Raw genomic sequence first — 24,943 nt, forward strand, 5'->3', positions numbered from 1 at the left:
ACAGTTGGAGAAGTTGAATATTTTTATATGATTGCTTTTTTTGTTACTGTACCCTCTTGCAACAATCACTTTACCATTTAAATTCCTGGTGACTTTCAGCAGACAACTTTTATTGAATGTTACCCAACAGGGTGGTCTTCAATGAGAAAAGCAGGAAGGTGGCAATGAGGAAAAAAAAAAAAAAAAGTAAGCTACAAATAGGTACAAAGGGACTGCAAGTCATGGGAACTCTTTGCATTCATTGTTAATGTGACTTTGGCAAGTTGTTTTCGTGTTTTTCATCAGCTAATGCAATCTGTATATGATATTGCCCCCCAGCAGGTTAGCAGACAAGGAAGCTGAAATGACAATAAACAATTAATTAACATCCCCTTGCTAGGCCTTCCTTGAATGTATAGCTTCTGTATAATTTGAATTTTTACCCTTCAAGAGATGAAGCAAAAGTCTGCTTTCACTGCCAACAAAATCAGTATTAGGGAATAGCCAACACAGCATGGTTATACCTCTTTAGCCATATACTCACTTGTTTATGCCATGTTACGCACTGTACAGTCCCAAGAGCACTAAAAGTAAATATAACAAGCTGTGAAACAAATAAAATGTCAGGAGCAAAACTGCAATTGCTGGTCCCAGCATACATTACAAGTTGCATCTAATGGAAAGGACTGTCTGTCAGGGAGGCTTTGAAAGACATTTTAAGCTTGGGATTTCAAACATATCTCAAAAGAACTGTAAAACTTAAGTGAGTTCTAGTTTCTACTTCTTGTGCCATCCTCCCATTCTCAGTGCTTGTTTTGGAGGGGCAGACAGCAGCAGCACCCAAAACAGTCTGGGAGCAGCACTCACACACCCCTTCTGCTATCCCATCGGGCTGCAGAGTAACCCCTGGTTTTGGTCTGTGCAGCTACCAGAGGTGCCTAATCACCCACACGTCTCTGCTGGGCTCTGCTTTTTGAGATTTCCTTCTCAACAGCCCATCAAAACTTACTCAGCATAGCGGACAAGCAATAGATCATAACCATTCAAGTGGCTGGTCCCACGTCCATACAGAAACATCTGCCATGGCCCTTCTTGCTATTTATGAAATTGGGAGCCAAAGACATACAAGAAAACAAAGTGCTGGAATTAATAGTGAATAGTTATTTAATAGTGAACTTTTGTCATCCACTTTCTAAACAGGCAGTGTTATTTCAAAGCAAAAAACAAAAACAAAACCAGAAACAAAGTAATGATCAAAATCATACTTATAGAATAAGTTAAATAAACTTTTCTTTTTGAAGATGTTATAAATACAAGATAAATAAAACATATTGTGTTATGCTGGACATTATCCATTAACAGTTCATATCTAAACAGACAATGTTATTTCAAAGCAAAACAAAACAAAACAAAACAAAAAAAGAAATAAATTAGAGATCAAAACCATGCACTTAGAATAACTTAAATTGCCGTCTTCCTTTTGAAGATAATTAAAGATAAATAAAACATTACATTGCATTATGCTGGACTTTCTCCATAAACAGTTCAAATCCAATAGTTTTTCCATTAAGTATTCAGATAATCAAAATATATCAGCTAAACTACTCTGGCACTGACTGGTTCTTTAGAGGAATAAGATGTCTGGCTGAAAAGTAAAGAGATTTTACTGAACCTATAGAAATGAAATTCATATCTTGATGCATACTTAATCCTCTGTTCCTTAGGGAATGCTTTCTCTCCCTTGATCTCTCTTGGACATAACCTACGGCAAATTGGTTTTACCTGAGCAGGGCTGGAAGCTATTGGTACCACTTCTTAGTTTAGCTAAGGGACTGAGCAGCTCTGGAAAACATTAGGGATCATCCACAGAGCCAACACCAGCCTGACCTAGACCACATTGCTGAGTAAACTGCCCAAAGAGTTTTTCTTTGCTCCTATAGAGGAACACACTTGCTCCATTCACCCCAGAGACAGCCCACCATCAGCCTCCACAGGCTGAAAAGACTTCTTCCACATGAAGAGATTTCTGCTGTAGAGAAGAAATCCATCTAGGTGAACAACACAGAGGCTGTGCTGCCAGTCATATGCAGACGCTCACCAAGTAGTTCCTACACATTCTGCTTTAGGCTAGTGGTCACAATGTCACTGATTGACATAGCACCCAGAGATCCTACTTCATAGCACTGCATGTACCAGAAAAGCAAAACGTACCTGTGACTTAGAGAGCTCACAGACTAGGATAATGTAATAAATAGCAATTTTTCTCTGCAACACAGTAAGACTCTATTAAGTGGAGCTGCTTCTTCTCTTCATGTCACATTGTAGCTTAACCTCAATGTCATAAAAGAACATAGCTGTAACTCATAATATTTAACATTGACTGGACAGGCAAAGAAAGCAAACTTTAGTTCACTGCATTAGCCATCAGTTTTTGTTTAAGGAACTCATATGGAAAATCACTTTCATTCTGGTCTTTCTCATTAATACCATTCTTCTAAAAATTACTAGAAAACATTTCAATAATGTACACTCTAAAATAACTGAGCAACTTTGACTATCAGCCCCATCAAAACTTGAACATGAAGTCAGTCAACATTTGTATCTGTTTTTCTGAGAATTCTTTTTCAGAATTTCTTCTCACTAAAATACTGCCAACAGTAATTATTTTATGTCTTATCTTATTTAGTGTCTACCCTAAAAACCTAGGAACCTTGCTTAAGTTCCTGTAGGCAAGTAATTAAAACAGAATCTTAGTTTCCCTTTGCAGAGCTTCTAGGTCTTGTATTTGCAGCTAAAGGCTTGAAAACATGAATCGCATCAACTTAAAGAAGGCAAATAAAAAAACACTCAAAGGCACTTCTTAACAAAATTTTCAGGCTGTTATGACAAGTGTATAATATGATGAGAAGAGGCAGGAATTTGACTCATGATTTCTAAATCCTTGGGGTTCACATGCAAGGATTTGTCTTCACCTTCCTTTTCCTCTACTGCTTTTCTACTCTTGCACTTTGCATGAGGAACGAAGAGGTCCAAATTTCTGGTAGAAATCATCTTCAGCACGAATCAGGGCTTCCTCGTCTATGTAGACAGCTGGTCTCCGGGAAGCCAAGAAGTACTGCACCTTCCGTAGGTTCCATCCCATCACGTACTTCAGCCAGCCACTGACAGCAGCCGTAGACCTGCCAACGCCAGCATTGCAGTGAACATAGACGGTGTGTCCATTCTCCAGCAGCCCATGCAATAGGCAGACAGCTTGTGGCAACATCTGTATTCTTCCTAAGGATAAAAACAAGGCACAGTCACAAGTATTTGAGAAAGTTATGTTCATGGTTGAGATTTTATCAGTATAGCCTGACTCACTGTGAGTCATAAGGGCAAACCTGATGTATTTATTATTTTCTTTCAAATGACCTTCTATTTTAACCTTCATTTCTTCTTGCAATGTAGATTTGGATCACACAAAATCTGTAAAATGCCCCAAGTCTTCTCTAAATATACACCCTGATTAACGCTGGATGTGTGTGGCATATTCATTTTCACAGGGACTGAGATAAGGCAGCAAATTACATCGAGCAGCACGTCCTTATAAATCATTAAAGTTAGCAAGCCAAAAATAAAATATTTTTACCACCAGTTTGTGTATCTACCTACATACTGCTGCTTTCCAAAACCTGGTAATGAAGACCGTAATGCCAATAGTAAGGGAGGGAGGGAGAACAAAAGATAGTTTTCCTGTACTCCTTAACATTTTATGATATAATCGTGTACTAAAGATATGGTAAAAAAAAAATGAAAAACATCCTTTCTGACTCCCAAGGGGGTCAGAATACTGTCTTTCTTGATAATACCACATTTCCTTATACCTCTCCCTACTACTCTGCAAATTGAAGCTGCAAACATCAAAGTTTAACTTTTCCACATGGCACAGATGAGCACTGACATTAAGTCCTTTCAAATCCCTGTCTTAAGGTCTCCTGTCCTCTCTCTCCTGTTCTCCCTGATATCCTATTACAGATATGACAGCTCCCTATTTGTGGCAGTGATACTTCACTCTATTGGAAGCATTCTGTTCAGCTGGTAGACTACTCACTCAAAAACATGCACGCTTCCTAGATTACTGGCTAAAACCAAGATTTTGGACTAAGCATTCTAATGTAGAAATTAAAAAGATTATGTTATGACAGAATGCACCATGGTTGTCCTAAATAATGAATAATTAATAATTATATAAATCACATAATCATAGAATCACATAATCATAGAATCATAGAATGTCCTGAGCTGGAAGGGACCCACAAGTATCATCGAGTCCAACTCCTGGCTCCACATAGGATCACCCAAAAATAAGACCATGCATCTGAGAGCACTGTCTACACACTTCTTGAACTCGGTCTAGCAGGTTTGGTACTGTGACCACTTCCCTGAGGAGCCTGTTCCACTGCCTGACCACCCTCTCAGTGAAGAACTTTTTCCTGACACCCAATCTGAACCTCCCCTGTCACAGCTCCACGCCATTTCCTCGGTTCCTATCTCTGGTCACCACAGAAAATAGATCAGCATCTGCACCTTCACTCCCCTTGTGAGAAAGCTGTAGGCAGCCATTAGGCCTACCCTCAGACTCCCCTTTCCTGGACTGTACAAACCAAGGGACCTCAGCCACTCCTTATACATCTCCTCTAGACCGTTTACTATCTTCATAGCCTTCCTTTGGACATGCTCTAATACTTTCATGTTCTTCTTATATTGCGGTGCCCAAAACTGCACACAGTGCTCGAGGTGAGACCACACCTGTGTAGTGTAGGGCTGGACAGTCACTTCCCTCAACCAGTTAGTAATGCCATGCTTGGTGCATCCCAGGATGTGGTTAGCCCTTTCGGCTGCCAGGGCACACTGTTGACTCATATACATTTTGCCATCAACCAGAAGCCTCAGATTCCTTTCCACGGGGCTGCTCTCCAGCCTCTCAACCCGTAGGCAGTATATAGAGCCAGGGCTGCCCCATCCCAGGTGCAGAATCCAGCATTTGTTCTTCTTAAACTTCATATTGTTGGTGATTGCCCAGCCCTCTAATTTGTTAAGATTTTTCTGCAAGGCCTCTCTACCTTCAACAGAGTCAACAGGTCCTCCCAGTTTAGTGTAATCTCTAAATTTATTATACCTTCAAGTCCTGCATCCAAGTCACTTATGAAAACTTTAAAGAGAACTGGCCCAGTTCACATCTGGCAAGTTGAAGCCACCCATAAAGGCAAGAGTGGATGATCTAGAGGTATCTCTTAGTTCCTTAAAGAACATTTCATTGGTGTCATCATACTGGCTGAGTGGCTGATAGTAGACTACCACAATGACATCCACATTATTTGCTTGTCTCTTAATCCTTACCCAGAGACATTCAACCCTGTCATTACCAGATACCAGCTCCATATAGCTCAGCACCTCCATTACATGCAGCAGCACCCCCCTGCTTCGTGTGCCCTGCTTGCCCCTGCTGAAGAGCCTGTAATCATCCATCATAACAAACCAGACACAAGACGTTTCTTCCCATCATTATGCCAATGATGTCACAGAATCACAGAATCATATAGGTTGGAAGAGACCTCCAAGATCACTGAGTCCAACCTCTGACCTAACACTAACAAATCCTCCACTACACCATATCACTAAGCTCTACATCTAAACATCTTTTAAAGACCTCCAGGGATGATGACTCAACCACTTCCCTGGGCAGCCTATTCCAATGCCTAACAACCCTCTGAGACTGAGCCAAGGCTTCTAGCTTTTCATACTTGTTCCTCATGTTGTGTGTATTTGTGTAGAAACTTTCCAAATGTGCTTTCATTATACCCAGCACCTCATGGAGCTCACCAAAGGATATCACTAGCATCCAGTCCCTCAAATTTTGTCATGCTGTCCCTTAGCTTATCACTGGAAAGCCTGGTTTTATCCCTTTACTCCTTTAAATCTAGTTTAAAGCTCTATCAATCAGCCCTAGCTCCTGTGCAAAAATCTTTCTCCCTTTCTCTGAGAAAGGTGCAACGCATCAGGCTCCAGTTGGCCTGATGTTGTGTAGAACATCCCACGATCAATAAATCCAAAATTCTGCTGATAACATTAGCCTCAGAGCCACATTTTGAACAGCTAGGTCTGCCTGTTCTTCTCAATATTGTTTCCTGCTACTGGAAAAACAGAATAACACACTACCTGTGCCCCTAATCTTTTAACCAATTGCCCCAAGGTCCTGAAGTCCTTTTTGTTTGCCCTTGGATTTCTCTTTGCTATTTCATCACTGCCAACATGAAAAACAAATAATGGATAATAATTACAGGGCTGTACCAGGCTAGTGAGCTTTCTAGTAACATCTTTTACTTGGTCCACAGGGAGGCAACAGACTTCCCTATGGGTTGAGTGCAGTCAGCATATCAGGCCCCCTTTTCCCCTCAGAAGGGAGTCACCATTGACAACAACCCTTCTTTTTTTCATGATGAAGGTGACTGCAATATAGGGGATAGGCTGACTTGCTTAGGTGACCCCTCTAACCTGAACAGACCTTCGTCCACATCACTTGCCTGCCCATCAAATACCAGAGCCTCACACCTGTTGTGTAAGGGCACCTAAGAAGGTGAGGTAGGCAGGGAAGGGATTTGCCTGCTGCGCCAAACTGAAACCTGCTTAAATTCCCTGCCATCCCTTAGGTCCCCTCCTACCTGGTGGAAAGATGGTATGGGATCCTTTGTTTCTTGCATTGGAAAGCACATTTCACCAGTCGATCTCCCCTGACTCCCTGATGCTCCTCAGCATGCCCACCTCCTCCCAAAGGTCTGTCACCAGCCTAAGCCATTCTTCTACATGGTGTACCTCCCACAGGTGTACTCATTGTTGCCATCAGACACTGTCAGAAAACTTGGGCACATTGTGCAGCCTGAGACCTGTGTAGCCACACGTTCCCTTGGGTGCTCTGTCTGGGTAGCTGTGTTGGTTCCTGTGGCTAGAGAGGCCACAAGGGACATGGAGGACACAACTTTCTGTTGGGTAGATGCCATGACTGGAGCTCCACACAAGTGGGTTGCAGCTGCCCTGGTGGCCGCCATTACTCTTGGCCCTCCCTGGTCTCCACACTCCCTTGGGGTTTTCCCAGCTCAGGAAACCTGCCTGTGCGCTGTGACCCTCTGCTCCACTGCAGAACATGCCTGCACCAGAGCTGGTGGTCTCGGCAAGAAATGACTGTAAAGACTCATCAGACTGGGATACTATAGATAAAGAGAAACGATTTGCTAGGGAAAAGGAGCAGCTGAGCCAGACACACAGCACTGCCTCACCGTTTTTAACCAGCAAGGATGGCAAGCTGTCCTGCTGTGCAAGCTTGCAATCTTCCACCTACACAGCACATTTTCATTATACAGGCTGAATTCAAACTGAAAGCAACAACAGTCAAGCAGTTATCAATGTCGTCTGGCTTTAAACTCAAATATACATATACTGCTGATATGAAGTACTTTAGATACCAGAAAATACGAATAAAACTGAAAATGCACATTGGGCTCTAGCTATATTTACACAGGAAAAAAAAAAAAAAAAAAAAAAAAAAAGCAGCCATGAAAGCAACAGAAGCAACAGATTAGTAACTAACAGATTTTGTTACTATTAAGTTAGCCGCAAGATTGGTCTGAGCATTACCTTCAGTGCTCATATCTGGGGTTGGCATCCAGACATAGGCAAGACCTTCTTCTTTGTATAGTTTCATGAGTATTTCAGGGCTCATGGGTTCTGGGTAGCGGTTGCAGCCCCAGGAATTCTGAACAATGTCCCACTCAGTCTGGAAGTTCATCACCGCTGTAACACCCAGCTCGTGTTTTAGCTTGACAGTCACATGCTCCAGCTGCCGAGGGCAACTTCCCAGCCAGATGTTTGGCAGAATTCTAGCACAGAGAAGATATTGAAGTAGGTTTGATTAAAATATCTAAATGCAGAAACTGCCAAATTAAGTGGTGTTCCAGCTCAAAACCTGCTTTGCACCATCGCATGAATACTCTAAAGTACAACATTTCCATGTCATACAGTAAGCAATTTCCTAATTTATTACTGTTTAGTTTGTAATGTTTGATGCTGGGGATCAAGCTCCTAACGTACCACAAAGAGCCAGAGAGTCTGAGAAAAAATCAGAGCATAATTAGTAGCACAGGTCTCCAAGGCATCCATCATTAAGCCTGCAGTGGATACTTACTAACATCACAGATTAGAATAAGAAAACTCTGAAGATTTGTGCAATTTGCACAAAAGAAAAAGACACAGAAGATTCACATGATCCAAATCTGAATTATGCTAGTAAAATGTCAAAAACACAGGACTCTCTTCCAGCTTTGTAGCTGCTGGTATGAGGACAGTAAACAGGGAGAAAAACACACACACACAAGAACAACTTTAACCACCCTTCCATGAGAAAATTAAAAAATGAATTACTAATTTTATTTTCATTTTCTTCTTCACTTGTGGAGTAGTAGGAATCAAATGCAGAATTACAGTACATGTCTAGCTTCCCTCAGGGTTTGAAGAACAAGAAATTTTGTCAAGAAAACTCAAGAGATATGTGTAGGGCATATAAACATCTGCTTTTTTGGTACTTCTCCAAATCAAACTTCAAGACTTCTATAGTTTCCCCGTTAATAATAATCATAAAATTATCCTATGTCCCAACAGATTTTTATATAAACTGAATATTAAGAGCCTTGTTTTCAATTGAGATATTTAATCTGCACATGGTTAAACTGATGTTATCTAAAATAGATTTGAATCTATTTTGAACATATAATCCATAAACTACACCAAATACACTCACAGTAGGGTATCCAATCTTGCAAACTTTATTAACTGCAAAAAAACTGAATGCAAGCTACAACAAAAGCAAGATGCTCAAAAATAAAATATCTGCCATATATTTCTGATACTTTTTTTTTTTTCCCAATTTTAATTTCAGGAAAACTTATTCTGAGGAATAGTTACTCATATAAACAGACCTTAATCAGGTAGCTATTTCCATTTGATAGGACTATGACAGAAGTAAGTACTAAGTAGCATTTAGCTAAGCTGTGCAATTGGTAATTATTAAATTCTGCAATGTTACTAAGACTGTGGAAGACTAAGACTCTGTTACTAAGACTGTGAAAACCAGAAACTCACTCTATGAAACACTTTCTATTATTATTGTTTACTGTATTTCAACTGCATCCACAATGAGCAGCATACCAACTACCCAAACACAGCCATTGGTCCCAACAGCCCCTACTCCAGTGAGAAAAAGAACTTGATATCAGGATAGAGTAACTGAGTACCAACTTTCTGGATCGCAGACGATGAATGATAACCCGAGAATTTAGACAAAAATAGCAAATAACCATTTCAACTGTGCTGCATGAAAGAAAAAATGGCAATATCACTAATGCCTTGTGACAATATGAGGATAGTCTTTTAAGAACAAGAATGTTAGTATCGTTCCATCAAAGGCTTTCCTAGAGACTCATACATATGTAATTCTCTTGATATTTTGGGAAACATCTAATACATCTTATAAGTTACCTTGACAGGAGACAAAAAGCATGTTTTCTAGCATTTGATTGAATTAGGAGTGACTAAAGCATTCTTGAGATAAATAAAATCCTGGGTAGTACTCTTGCTTACAGATAAAGCAATGCCTTACAATTTTCTCCCTAGTGATTACTGAATGGGAAAACATTACAGATGAACTATCTGCAAGACCACTGGGATATAGACCTTTTTTTTTTTTTTTTTTCGGTAGTGCAACAAGTCTGGTCCATGAGAAAAACTTTTTTATTTAACAATAATAGTCACGTATTTACTGAGCAACTGATGGTTTATCAAGTTTTTATCACCGTTTTCCCCTGCAGTTAGCCAGATCAGTGGTAATATTCAGAAAATGACCACAACAACAATCGATATATCCCTCTATTTGGACCAACTCTTGTGTACTAGTCTTCTGATCACATCCTAGAGTTTGGCTTTTGAAAGGATAAAGATACAGCATTGATCTTGGTCTTCGAGCTCCTTACTTACTAATGACTCTAAAGTCTTGGGCTTGCTGGATGTAGCTTTACTGCTCTTTTTCTGGAAAACAGTTCCTGCAAAGAACAGGAGTGCACAGCTGCTCTATTGGCCAGTTTATATAAAAGTTCTGGGATAATCCCACTGTAGAGTACTTGTATTTCTATTTGGCTTCATCTGGTTCATATCTTGACTTTGTCTTACATGAGAAGGAAAGAAGGAAAAGGTCAGTGCAAATGCAAGCACAGTAACTGATAAAGAGTTTAGCAGCTATATTTCATATAAGGACTTTTGTTAGCCCTGCTGAGGGCTTGACTGTGTTAAGGACCAGCAAACATACCTATTAAAAACAAGAAAGTGCTAATTTCATTTTTACATCTCTTACATGAGTAATAGGCTTTTAGTTTTCTTTTTCCAATATGGCCTTCCTTCTGTAAACTGCTTCTGTGCTTCAGTAGGTAACTAGATTTTAACAATGAGAGTACCTGGCATGGGAAAGAGACCTCTGTTATTCTTTTTCCTCTACTGTCATGTAATACTGCTTTGAGCTGCCTGGAAGCTTCTGCTTTCCAGCTCACATGTGCTTGTTTTCCAGCAGTAGATTAAGTGAAACCTACATCAGTTAAAAAAAAAAATGTTTAGGGATTATGTCTGTTTGGTAAACCTATAATCTTTCTCTAATCTTTTCAGCCATTAACACTTTTTATATTCCCCAAATATCACAACAGTATCATGTTTTAAGAAAATTTTACTTAGAATTCTGTTTTAATATTAAAATGACACTTTGTTATTGTACTGTTAACTCCTTATGTTACTAAGGATAGTATACCGTGCATGGTCTCAGAAGACACAGTAAATTCAGTCACAGTTTAGCAATGAAGAAATCCCCTAGAGCAACATCAAAAAATATTTGGCTAACTTGGGAGATTAAGACTTGCAGGTTTTCTAAAAACCCTTTCTTTAAAGCTGCTTTCTGTACAGTTACTTTCAGCCTGCATTATGCCTCAGTTCCCAATAGGTAACGTAAACATGATATTTACCTACCTCAAGGGAACTTTGGGGGATTAAATGAATGAATGGATGTGATAAGTTTGAATTTGTAGTAAAAATGATTAAATGTTAGGCAGGTATCTGCTTGATTTACTTGACTTACAGATCCCAGACTGAAGGCTGACATGTTAAAAAAACTGCATTTTGACTTATAAACCGAAAAACCCAATAACAATTTATTATTACTAGGGAATAAATATGGAACACCCTGGAATCACTTGTATGGTTATTTTCCAGCTGTCATCACACTTAAATTATTTTTAATGATGCAGATATATATCACACTTGGCTGCTTCCCCCCAGGACCCTGTACAGCCTAGATTAAATTATAACTATTCACTATGAATGCATCTGGAACAAGAAATGCATTCCATTTAATCAATGCACATGCAAATAGCCTTCCCATCCGTAAGGAGAAAATGAGTCAGAGGCAATGGAAGATTAGCATTCTCATACTTTTATTTATACTGGAGCAGATTGTCATTTTCAGGCTAGAAGAAATGTTCCCAAAGAATGATGCACAGGACTTTCAATTCCTAGACCTCCATAGGCAGTACAATACCAACCCAACCACTGCAGCTGTAGGGGTCTGTTTCACAGCACAGGTGACCTGCCCTAGGGGAAGGCACAAAGTTGTTGCATCTGGCTGCCAACTGCTCCTCCACCACACCGATGTCGACACTGCTTCTAAAGTAGCTCCTTATTTTTGTTGATCATGGTTTAAAGCAAATGGGCACCAATTTCAGTTTTCCTCAAAATGCTGAGCTGTAAACAGAGATGACTCAGGTACTGTTTCCAGATCTGTTCCATCATCAGAACACTAGAAGTCATCTTACAAACTCTCCTAAAATCAGTCAGCCCTTATGGGGAGGCACAGCTCTTACATAAACCTAGGATTCAAGCCTTTGGGGAACACATTTCCTTAGAAGATCTATTGGGTACGATATTTCAGATGTCCATTTAGTTGCCAGACTTAATCAAGAAAGAGGACTTTGCCAAACTATAGGTATTCTTCACTGGTTATTGGCAACAGAGTGATCCATTAGCTCTTCCATTTGTTTATATTGATAGTATTTTTGATCAAGGTCCAGCATATTATTTTAAATGGAAAGTGATGGATTCATCCCTTAGCACCAAGTCAAGATGTAGCCCAGTGTTGAAATTTGCAATTCATTTGTTGTCTGCACTGCACTGCAGTCTTCTCTTAGATCTTATTAAGAATCCGATGACAGCAGGATGTGTACTAATATATACATATAACAGGGTAGAGCAATTTAGCTGAAACAACAAACAAAATACTGATTAAATTGGCTGTGCCCTCCCTTAAGGCTTTGATTTCCTAAAGGTGCAGCACGCAACTACATGTAACTTACAGCAAAACTTGCTTTGCATTCCCAGAAGATTGCTCCCAGCATTTTGTGGTGCTCATATGCCCATGGAGCATTTTTGTACTGATGCAGTGCAACCAGCAGTGCAAACCCTGACACCAGTACAAGCAAGCAGCCCAAGGGGAATGTAGGCTTCAAGTGCTACTCTATTAGAGATGGGTTTGCAGAATTGTAACTACTGAAGACTGCTTCAAATTACAATGCATTCCCATTTCCTCTCCTGATGATACTGGAAGAGAAACTGGTACATACTTTTTGATAAGGTGGAAGTTAATGGAAAATGTTGATCTGTCAAAACCAAAAGTTTGCACTGAGACTTTTTAGTTTTCAACCAAGTTTAAACTAATTCAAAGATTAAATGCCTGATGAGAAATAAAGGAAGACCAAGGGATACAAGCAAAAAAAGATCCTACCTTTCTCTCCCTCTCTCTCACTTGACAAAAAGGAGATTTCCAAAAGCGTTGCTTTGGGCATGTTAAAAATGAGAATATAGTAAATTTTACCAGCTGTAGATGAGATGCTCTTTCATCTTTCCTCTACTCTCTCTCTGCCTTGTGACAAGACACATCATTTTAAAGAGTGATACCACTGGATTATGACAACCCACAACTATCCTCCTGTATGTGTTCCCCATTTTGGCGTTAGCATTTTTTTTTAATGCCACATGCACTGTATTCTTAAATACATGGATGCCTTCGCTGAAGTACCAATTTAAACATCTCTCTTCTGGACCTTACTTGTTTTTTCCTTCTGATCTTGTATTGATGAAAGTAATAAGAGCACTTGCTAGAATTCGAATAAGGTTTGAATTCTTAATTCAAATTTAAGAACTTAATTCAAAATTCTTAATTCTTTATTAAATAAAGTCCTGAAATGCATTTAAAAACAGAGAAACATTTTTAAATGACTAAATTCTGCTCTCCAATGGATAATCTGAACATTTTCAAATATTGCTTGAGATATAGAGAGCACACTGATGGTTATTCTTGCCTGCAGAAATAATTTCCTAATGTCTAATAAGACTAGTGCAGTCACAGGTCACAATGACTTCTTATTGCCTCAACAACAGACATGAAGAACAGGTTATTCCCTTCCACTCTTAAAAATGCTTTTACATATCCAAAAATTACTAGTACACACCCACACAGCTGTGGATTCTTTATACTAAAAAAAAAAAATAATAAATTAAAAAAAAAAAAAATCAATCTTTCCTTCCTTGTCATACATTAAGAGCATTTGATGATTCTTGTTTGCTTTAGACTCTCCAGCTGGTGAACGTCTTTCCTAGGATGTTATGCCTAGTACTGGAAAGAGGTCCTACCTGTTCTGAGCAGAAGCAAAGATTAATTACTTCTTGTACCCCAAAGGCTATATCCCTATGTATAGTTCTCTGCTTGTCTTTTTATAGTATGACCCTGTTGGCCTACTTTCAACATGAAATTCTGGTTTCAAGTTAAGATCTCTCACAAGAAATTAGGCTACTCAATGACAGAGTGAAATCTGCCTGAAGCAGAATTATTTAAGATCTTATTAGTTACAACTGCCAGTGTTATCAAATAAAACTAAATGAATATGCAAGAAAGGAGCAGATGAGATTCACAGTTGATGGATGCATCTCAGTAATATGTATTGGAATAAATAATCTCACACACATCACTAAGGTTTAAATTAACTATAATCAGTTCCAAGAGGAAAAAGTGTATACTTGCAGTTATGCTTGGTGTGTTACTTTGTAGAGAGGTCAAAGCAGAAATATTAGCCTGTACAAAGAAGTGGACTGAAAGAAATACAACATTTATAACAGCCTTCTCAAACCAATGATTTCGGTCTATGCACACAAACTTTGAACCTTTTATTAACTATTGCACTGTATCAAAAAAAAAAGACATAGAAAAATTAAAACATTCAAAGTAAAGGAGATGCCAATTATTACCTCTGAAAATATTTCCATATGAGGACAGACTAAGAATGTAGAGTATTTAAGGGAGAATGAAATTAGTGTTTAAGGACAAATCACATGGAAGAAGCAAAGCAAGTGGCCCTATCTACATAAAAGAAATAATCTCAGAATCTCAGCTTCCATACAGCTTAACCTACAAAGCAACTGCTAAGAAATAAGTAAAATAGTGGGGTTTCTTTGACTGGTTGGTTGTTTTTTTTGGTTTGGGTTGGGTTGGGTTGGGTTGGATTTGTTTTAATTCTTGAATCTTCCTCCAAAATACTGTCAAGATAGGCAGATGAATCCCTCCCTGATTTGGTCTTTTACAATAATATTGGTTTCATTGAATTCTCTTTAAATAAAGGACAGGGAGAGATCCCTCACTAAAACGTCTCCTTACTATTGCAATAATAATGTAGAACTGAGGAGTCATGACCCTGACAATTCATTGCACGTGACATGTGGGTAAATGACCATGGTCTTAATACCTTCTCCTGCTGACTTACTGATAAAGTCTCCTTGCAGAAGACAAGCTGACTGAGGCTTTGAGATGAGAGACTTGATTTAAGCAGGACTGAATGAACACAGTCTGATGCACTCCGTTGCCCAGCATGTGGACAAGCACTACTGGCCACAGTTGGAGAGCAAGGTTTGATGATAGTATGGGCTAACTCACAAAACACCAAGATCTAATAGCCAGGCTTAATAACATCATTCTCATCAATAAAGATGGATTAAAAGGCCATAATCATCGCAGAAGTCATCAGAGTAAAGCACCGATTAATGATAAAACTATATCCTGCTGAAAAGACACAGCTGCAAACCTTGTAATGACTACTTATAGGTAAAAATTATTTTTTGTTCAAAATAAATGACAAACATAGAAGGAGCATAAGTCATTGTTGATAAAATATTCTGCTTTACCACTGAAAGAGTGCAGTTTATTCTGAGGTTAAGAATTCTACCTCAGGGCCTTAAATGAGGAGAATTAAGCAGACTACAATGTAGTTCCTTTTTTTTTTTTTTAATTATTATTACGATTTGGCATTGTGATGAAAAGTAATTATGCTCTGGCAAATTTTCTTCTTAGATGTAATTTGGACTACTTATCTAGCCTCTCACATGGGAGCAGACTTGGCAACTAAAAAGAAAAACCTGCTTTTATCACCTTAGAACAACACTTTGTCAGCTTAGCAATACGCAAAGTTTCTCAAGCCCTTGAATGCTGAGTGTTATGCTTAATAATATCACATTTATTCCATGCTCACAAATGTATGTATGAATGTGGCATCAAACTACTTCATTTGCTGATACGCAGACAAACAAACTAACAAACTATTAAGTTTTTACCTCAAGCTGACAATGTGCTAAAATAAAAACATGTAATACCAAACTATAACTGAAATACACAAATATTCAGACACAATGCAGTTCCAGTGGTACAGTGTCCTCAGGTTCTATTGAATCTTCTTCTTAGGAGAAGATTCCTGAAGCATCAGGGTGATGACACAAAAGGGACAAAGTTGTCCTCTCTTCACCCAATACCCTGCATTTAGGGACCACAGGGATGATCAGAGGGCCGGAGCATCTCTCCTATGAAGAAAGTCTGAGAGAGCTGCAATTGTTCAGCCTGGAGTAGAGGAGGCTCCAGGGAGCCTTTCAGTACTTAAAGGGAGGTTATAAAAAAGATGGAGAGTGACTTTTTACTTGGACAGGTATTGACAAGATAAATGGGATGGTTTTAAACTAAAAGAGGGATGATTTAGATTAGAAGTTAGGAGGAAATTCTTCACTCAGAGGGTGGTGAGATACCAGAACAGGTTGCCCAGAAAAGCTGTGGATTCCCCATCCCTGGAGGTGTTCAAGGCCAGGTTGGATGGGGACTGGGCAACCTGGGGTAGTGGGAGGTGTCCCTGCCCATGGGAGGGGAGTTGGAACTGGATAATCTTTAAGGTACCTTCCAACCCAAACCATTCTGTTATTCTGTGATTTACAGATAGTGGCAAGGTATACTCTTTAGGTTATGAGACAAAGAGCAGCCACGCTAATGACTAAGCATAGTCACCTCATTCATAATCTTTTGGTGGATTTGGAGGAAGCCTGTATTCTGTGTCTGTATATGAATTGTTATAGCTTTGAATGTTCTAGGAACACTGGATAAGAAGGATCCACCTGAGAAAAATTAAAGTTATTCATAAGAGAAATTTATTATAGGTGGGTCCATAATACTTCCTGTTTATGGCCTATTTTCACCTTCCACAGAAACCCCACGCATTCCCTTAAAAGGAGCATAAGAGCTTTATCATAATACAAGAAACTCACAAAAATATCACATGAGACAGTAGCAGAGATCAAAGGTGTTTCTAACATCCTACATCCTGCCACAGTAGGGACCTTATTTGATGAAGACACCCAGATGACTGGGAAGTACACTCTATCCCACATCACAGAGCTAGGCAACTCTGAGGTGCTCTGCCCACACTAGCAGTTTGGTCTAGCACATCACTGTGGTTCTGGGTTGATTTGAACTGTCTTCACTCATGGCAGGTTTGTTCTCAAAGCTGTTGTGGCGGGCACAACCCAGATTCCATTTGGAGGAACGAGGAAGTTTCACTCCAAAGACACCTTTGTGCCTAATGCGGATATGCAGGAACAGCGCAATAAGCATCCCACAACACAAGAGGAGCCTTCAGCACACACAAAATTCAAATGTACCAGTAAAAAACAACACCTAGCACATGTAAGTGCTTCTGAGATGTGTGAATATGAAATACATTGAACCAACTCACAGGAGATACTCTTAACTGTGTCCCTTCACATCTGCTGCTCATCATCCCATGACCTAAGGTGAAGTGAACATGACAGCTTATTTCTCTGGGTCATAAGCCCCAGTTAATTGCAGTCAGAACTGCTGCAATGGCATGGAGTCCCAGAAAATCATCAGATTTGCCTTGTTCTCCAGAAAACAAATGCCCAGGATACAAGTTATCAGTTGTCTCAGTATTCTTTCTGAGTACCTATTGTAGCTGCAAGACTAAGCAGTTCATGGCTCTCATCCCAATGCCTTCTAACAGATTTTGTCCACAAAGAAGTGTGAAAGGCATTAGTGGGAAAGGCATTAGGTACCAGTGTCATTCAGAAATGGCATAAAACAGGAGCAGAAACAAGGCTTCACATGGATAATCAGGGCCACTGATAGGCTACCATCATTTGTGCAACATATAAAAGGGCAGTGTTATGCATGCTAGAAAGACAAATTAATCTGAAGTAAGTCTTCTAGCACTGCATGTTATAGAAACATCAGAAGCCTATTGTCTACTAACCCACTCCTACTTCATTGAGTTATTTCTTAATAAACACATAGACATGAAATCTGTTAACTGACCCTGTACAACTTAACCTCAAAAGGATGGAAGCACAGATAATTAAAAAACTACAAAACTGCTGTGGAGAGGACAAGAAATGAATTGCAGCTAGGGAGACTTAAGTTAACATTAGGAAAGCTTTTTAATGGCAAGAATAGTGAGGTAATTGAATGGAACAGTGACAGGGCTGTAGAATCTGATAACTGAGATGAGATCATATTTAAGATCACACTGGATAAAACCGGAATAGTTTAAATGTAATTGAGAATAAGTGAGAGCAAGAAAATGGACTGGATATTTTCTGAAGTCTCTTTGAGCCTATGACCTACAATAATATAATCCTAAACTTTGATCTCCATCTCTGGAATCACTACCTATATTTATTTATCAAGATCCATCTTAAAATAATTTAGGTTCCTCATCCTTCCTGCCCTGTTTGAAAGGTCGTGCCAGAATTCAGACATCATTCCTTTGATGTCAGAAACCTTGTTCTACTTTACACTCTAAATTCATTCAGAACCAATTAATATCCATTTGATCTTAAAGCAGGTTCAGTTTAAACCTGGAATTGTACTAATTCCTGAATGTCTTTCTTAAATGATAACGTATCTTCTCTCTCAGTCTTCATTTAACTATGCTATCTCAAATACCAGAAATAGTCAAACTGTGGAAACACAGAGTTCCTTGCAAGCAAACTTACTTTGCTACAGCTTCAGTGTCATGATTGCTAAACAACCTCTGGATGATGCCCTCGTTCATTCCAAGCTAGCTCAGCTATCTCTGCTTTTCACTGCAGTTTGTGATGAAGTCATATCTCACATCACGGAATACCTGACATAGAACCAAAAACATAATGTTCTGTCATTTCATATTTTAAATGGATTTGCAAAACCAAATTTGTCGTTCCCATTGATCCCATGATACAAAGAGGATGTAAAGACCTTTGAACCAGAAGTATTGGGGATTCTTTTTTATGGAGTGTCACCTGATCACAAAGTTCCTCCGAAGAAAGCAACACAGATGAGGAAGTATATTCCCATTAACAGTGATTACAACATTACCACAAAGGTTAGTTACTGACAGAACTGAAAAGAGAACCTGTTACAGATGACTTCTTCCATGCCAGGATTAGAACATATCCCTTGGGAAACACAAGTGCAACGGGATTGTAAACCATCTTTGCTCTTCTGTCACAATAACAGATCAAATGAAACCTAATTTTGCCTCAGGGATTAGTGGGCATGCTCCAGCGAATTCAGTGAAATTGTTCTTGTTAAGCTCACAGTACACTGGAACCTATACTGGAGAAAAAAAAAAAAAAAGAAAAAAAAACACCACCATAAACTCTTCTCCCTTCTCATTCATCTCACTCTTAGAAAGCTTGAAGCCAATGAATTTATAACTTATACATTTTTAAATAATCTATTTTATCTCTATTCTAGAAATGATATAACTTGGTCACACAATACTTTATGTACATGAGTAAAACTAAATTATGGAAGATAAAATTTTATCCTCCCTGTATTCAAAGTGAAATACTTTATGTCATATTTTACTGTGTATTTCTAGCATGAAGATAAGATACCATGAAGATAAGAAAGTAATCGTATCATCATCTTATATGCACACTGATAGGGGCATGTTCAGATCTAGCCTTATAGGAGTTAGTCAGGCTTTATTTTGAAACATACACATAAAGTTTCTACTGATTCTAGGAGCACACTGCAGTCAGTGGAAAACAGCATTTGCCCTGGCAGGGAATGACTCTTCTCATAACTTCATTTGTATAAACATGATCTGAAGCAAATGATGGCCAAATGCAAAAAATATAGCCTGAGAAGAGAAGCAAGTTCCAAGGCTTGTACTGAACAATCTCAGGATCACATTCTGGAAATGACTTCTCAGTTGGCTTGTAGGAATTAATATTTAAATGCTCCAGTTATAGAATCTTGCCTCATGTACTGGTTGCCAATGGTTACTTCCTACATATGTCTCTGTTAGGTTGCCAACATTCCCATTTGTTTTGAATTAGAACAAATACTTGGAAACACAAGAACAACAGGCTGCTAAACTAAGCCAGAGAGTAATGAGCCATGAATCCCTTGGCAATAGTAATGAGAATTTCTAACATTAATGCTTAGTAATGGGAATGATGCCACTGCTGGCATCTAAGTTAAAGGAGCTTAATAAAGTTGACTTAAACCACTGCAGATGAACTTTAAGTTAGTACCTGAGAAGTTTCAGGAAGTGTTGGTAAAAATATCTTTTGCATTCTTTTTAGTAGTTGCTTACAAACCTAGACTGCAAAAATCATAAATAATGACTCTACTTCTCAAAATGCAGATTTTCAGATCCAATAGAAATTTTACAATGCTTTACCATGCTTCTGAAACAAGTATGTATTTGTGAAAATTTTATAATTGCAAAACATAGTTTATTGAAAAGTGTCCTTGCGATCTAATGGTAATACATAAGCACAGAGTACTGGAATCTCCTCAGAGCTGTCAGAGACAGTTAGAGGAAGAAGTGCATTCATTTCTTGTGGTACTGTCCAAGCACAACAATCCTGATAGCTTCTGCATCTGTGTCTATTCCAATCAAAATATTAATCCAGAACTTCCAAAACTGTAACAGCTCATTTGTATTCATTTTAAAGAGGGGCAGATGCATTCTAGAGTACCACAGACTGAGTATTCTAGAAAACGCTTTAAAAATATGGGGAAAAAACTGAATCATCACCACAGTCAGCCACATAAATACCTAAAAAAGCAAGTGCCCACCAAAATAAAAATAATAAAGTTTTTTTCAGCTTTATTTCTTTTCCTAGTAGTATATTTTTACCTGCTTGGAGACTGGAATTGCAGGCATTTGAAAAAATGTATTCATCTACTCTTACAGAAGTTCATGTAAATGTCTTTACATTCTCAGCTGAAGCATGACTTAGTAAAACATTACTCAATACTGGATAGCCTTACTACCCAGACCATAAATATATACAAGAAGGTTTTTCTTCCTTTGATCTTACCAGATTGAAGCAACTCAGTATTAGAGCTCAGCAAATCTGTCTTCTGCAGTGAAGACAACAGTTAGTTCCCTGTGTTTAGGAATGGTCTGTACAAGACCAACACTTCAAGATGGCAGCTGGACAGCAGAAAGAAGGAATGCTAAGGAAAGTATTGTATCAAGGAAACTGCATATCCCCCTCCTCAGGCCTTCATCCTGGGCCAATGAAGGCACTGACTATAATTGTTCTGAAGAGTTTTGAAAAGGCAGCCCTGGAGAAGCTAGATAAACTAAATGGAAGGCTCCATAAACCCACAAGCTTCAACACTAGCACCTAGCATCCAGCCCCTAAACTGAATGACAGAGCCAAGGAGAGTCTTGCTGGTCCATGGCTGACTTTGTGCATGAATGCTGTCATCTGCTGCTACTCTTCATTCAATTACTTTAAACCATATTTAGGTAGGTAGACATATAGATAGATAGATTAAATAAATAGACAAAAAATCAAGATTCTACTTCATTATTGACATAATTTATATTCTATACATAGTCTCTGTATTAAAAATGAAATGTGTATTTCCCCTTTTTCCTCTTCCTCTATGCTTAAAATCATCTTTTCTATTATTAGTCTTTTCATATCAAAAAGACATTTTGCTTAAACTTACAAACCATTGTCGTTTGAGCCAATAAAGAGCAAATCCATATTTCTTATAACACGGCAAACTCTATGACATTTGACTCAATTTTTATCATAGTTCACAAGAGGACACACATTAAATTCTGAACAGTATCATGGATTATGTACCTGACTCTCTGAAATTAAATTTCCCAAGCATTAAAGAAGGGAACAAGAGGTTTTCTGTATAGCCTCTTAATATGTTCCCCTGGGAAGACAAACACTTTATTATTATATATATATATATATATATATATATATATATATATATATATGTATATTGGTTCCAGAAAGAAAATTATAAATGGGAAAATGCAGCAGCAATTTGATAATGTTCATTTACTCTTGGGAAATGAAATACTTATGTTTCTGATATGAACTTCAAAGAAACTAGAACTACATTCAGGTTTCATTTCTGATAAGTTATTTTTATCCTTTAAATAGTATCTGCCACATTTTTATATGGAGGATCCTTTTTTAAATCATCTTGTAAATATCTAGAGCATTCAAACATAAAAACTTGCATTTACATCCATGAGCACCTATAAAAAATTAAAATAGAGGTAGAATTCATAATTTAATAACTTCAGATTGTTATTGTTTAAAAAAATAATAAATAAGTATCTATTAAATTTTTCCCCTGTCATTTACATTGAAACAACTACATGGTGTTTTTTCAGATATTTTGAGTTGGAGACTACTGGTTTCAGATATGTGGTATACACTCAGTAAGCAAACACTAAAGCAGTTGCTGGTAGTAAACTATCTGATGGCATCACCTTTCCCATTTGCAGACTGAAAACTCTTTCATTTGGAGGATGTTTGTCTAAGAAAATTGCCTTTGCAATAGATAGCTGAAGGCTTGCTGGGCTACCCTGGCCCAGGAGCTGTATCTGTGAAAACCACAGAAAGGCTAGGCAAGGGGACGGCAAACACAAGTCAGTGGTTCAGCTTTTTTGCTGGTTGTAAATTTTGGAGATTTCTCAGTTAAGTTCTTTCAATAACAACCAAATATCTAAGTATATGAATTCCCTCCCTCCTGGTAGATAGCAAGAAGATTGAGTGTACAATATCTGGTCTCAAAAAAGCACTTCCACTATCAACAGGTAAACTATATTAAGAAACGCCAGCCATTATAGGGTACCTGATAAACATATGTAAAAGATAAAAAGCAATAAATATCTGCAAGACCACTGAAACATCCTCTTTGGTGAAAAAGCTGTGTTGCCTCCTTTCCTCACGGCCCCAGCTGTGAGCTAAATGGAGCAGGATTTCACCATCTCAGGCAATTTTATTCACAGCCGGCACCACCAGCAAATTGCTTTCCAATAGAGGCAGAACTTTATTCTCTTGCTGGCCACCTGAATGTTAAAGAGCAAAGAGGCAGTGGATAAGGCTGAAGACATTCAGAAGAAATACAGTCAAAAGACAGGTATGCTCAGAAAGAGAAATTAGGATCAGCAATAGCTTTTGCTCCCTAACAGTGATACCCCACATAAAATTCATACTTACTAGACTATCAACATTTGTCTGTTCTTTCCCACAGAGAAAAAACAGAACAAATAAGTATGTTTACTCCTCAGGATTTTTATTTATTTATTTATTTTTTTATGCAGGGTTCCCAGTATTCCTTCTGACTTTTGCTCCCATAATAATACAGAATTGTGAGTTTTTCTTGCAAGGTAAGAAAATCATTTTGTGTACTGACACAGCTATGAAAAGATCCATTTTAAAGAGCAACAGAAGTTTTAAGAAAATATTACCCAATACCAGCCAGCTGATGAAAAACATTCATCTAGCCATCAACAGCCAGGCTCTGCTTACTGCCATTTTATTAACAAAATACTAATTTCTGAACAGTCACCCCCTCCAAATAAATAATTCTCAATCAAGTGCCAGTTCCAAATACCACATATGAATGGTAGAACGGAAAAGAAAAATCCAGATAAAACTCACAAGACTATCAAAGCAGCACACCAAGCTCCCCTTTGGGTCCTGTTGCACACACGTTGTTTGGAAATTATGCGGTTAAATTACTATAGCACTTTTGAGTTGAACCATCATTCCTGGTTTCTTTCTAAAGCTCCCTGCAAGCCGTCAGCTCTTAGCACATGGAGAAAAAACATTTGCTTCTATTAAACTGTAGCTGCTCTTTGCAGCTTCCTCTCCCCTTGCCACGTCACAACACTCAGCTACAGACTTCCTACCGGGTATTTCTGTAAACAGCATATCAAACACGTTGTTTAATATGATCAGGGTAATTCTTGGTGCTGGCGATAAATACAATTTTTAAAAATTCTGAAAATTTGCCACATTCACCTAGCTGCTTAGAAGTACATTGAGCCATGCTCAAGTTTTGTATTTAAAAATTATTTTTTTTCCAGAGGAATGTCACATCTAACAACTGTTGCCCTTCAGAGCTTTGTGCTGATGTGGAATGACAAGCACCAGAATCAATACGGTGGTCCCATTCTTTCTGTGTCTGCCATGCCCATGCTGACAGTGGCACTGCACAGATCTCGTAAACCTCATCCTATCCCTGTGACAGACAAAATTATATTAACTTCTGAGATGGAACTACATTAAGAACTTTATTTCTGCAAAAGCTCTCCTGTGCCTACAGGGCCTTACTCTTAAGGTTTCTAGTAATACTATCAAGAGACTATTGCATATTCATACCACCTCCCTAGCCATCAAAGTTTAGAGAAGCCTTACTGGTTCTTTGTTGGCTCAGTCATGTGGGAGTTTAAAGGACCTTGACATTACTTCTGAATGTGATTCAGAATATGATTAGGAGGGGAAAAAAACAAAACAAAACAAAACAAAACACAACTTTTTCACATGTGTAACCAAAATGTTTAGTTCGTATATGTTTCTTTGAAGGGATAAGAAATAGCAAGAACTTCACATACTTCATAAGGAGGAGTATACCAGAGTTAAGAAAAAGAAGGCAAACAAGGTGCAATGAAGGTGCTATGGACGACATTTTTTTCTAGTGCAGGTGAGTGCTTGGCATTACTTTTGGGGATTCAGTAATTTCTGAACTGTGAAAATATTCTGTGAATCATTAGAAATACATTGGTTTTCAGAAGTGAAATCCACATAGTGTGATGTGCCCTTGTTGTGCTATCAAGAATTATGCTAATTGTTTCATAACCTAGAACAATGTAAAATAGCTCAAAAATATTAATTTATCAATAATGCTGACAACATACATTGTAGCTTTATAGAAACACTCAGAATAGTTGTTGAATATTAACAATGCATGACATTTTAAAAATAGCTGACATTATTAGTTCACAAGTTTGCTAGTTTTCAGTCCCATTTGCTGCCAAAACCATTCCCTCCCACAATTTTAGCATGTTTACATTGATGATTTACCATTCATCAGTCATTACTTCAACAGTGTCATCTCAATGTCTAGACAATATTTCATGTCCCTCAGACACTGCAGTGCACAATAAATCTGACAACATGTTGGGTAGTAGCCACT

The 24,943-nt window shown here is 38.3% G+C and overlaps 1 protein-coding gene across 2 annotated transcripts in view; it reads right to left on the bottom strand.

The window, feature by feature from the left end:
- Positions 1-1,120: 1,120 nt before the first annotated feature.
- The window catches only part of EPM2A (EPM2A glucan phosphatase, laforin), a 58,092-nt gene continuing 34,269 nt past the window's right edge, over positions 1,121-24,943 (bottom strand). For both annotated transcript variants that reach the window (XM_072035892.1, XM_027454307.3), the window contains 2 exons: positions 7,651-7,892; positions 1,121-3,255 (listed from right to left, as the gene is read on the bottom strand). In XM_072035892.1, coding sequence (XP_071891993.1) covers positions 2,975-3,255; positions 7,651-7,892 — 523 coding nt within the window. In that variant the 3' untranslated portion in view covers positions 1,121-2,974. The remainder of the gene's footprint in view (positions 3,256-7,650; positions 7,893-24,943) is intronic.

The sequence above is a fragment of the Anas platyrhynchos genome, chromosome 3, assembly GCF_047663525.1.
Source record: "Anas platyrhynchos isolate ZD024472 breed Pekin duck chromosome 3, IASCAAS_PekinDuck_T2T, whole genome shotgun sequence".
NCBI classification, from domain to species: domain Eukaryota; kingdom Metazoa; phylum Chordata; class Aves; order Anseriformes; family Anatidae; genus Anas; species Anas platyrhynchos.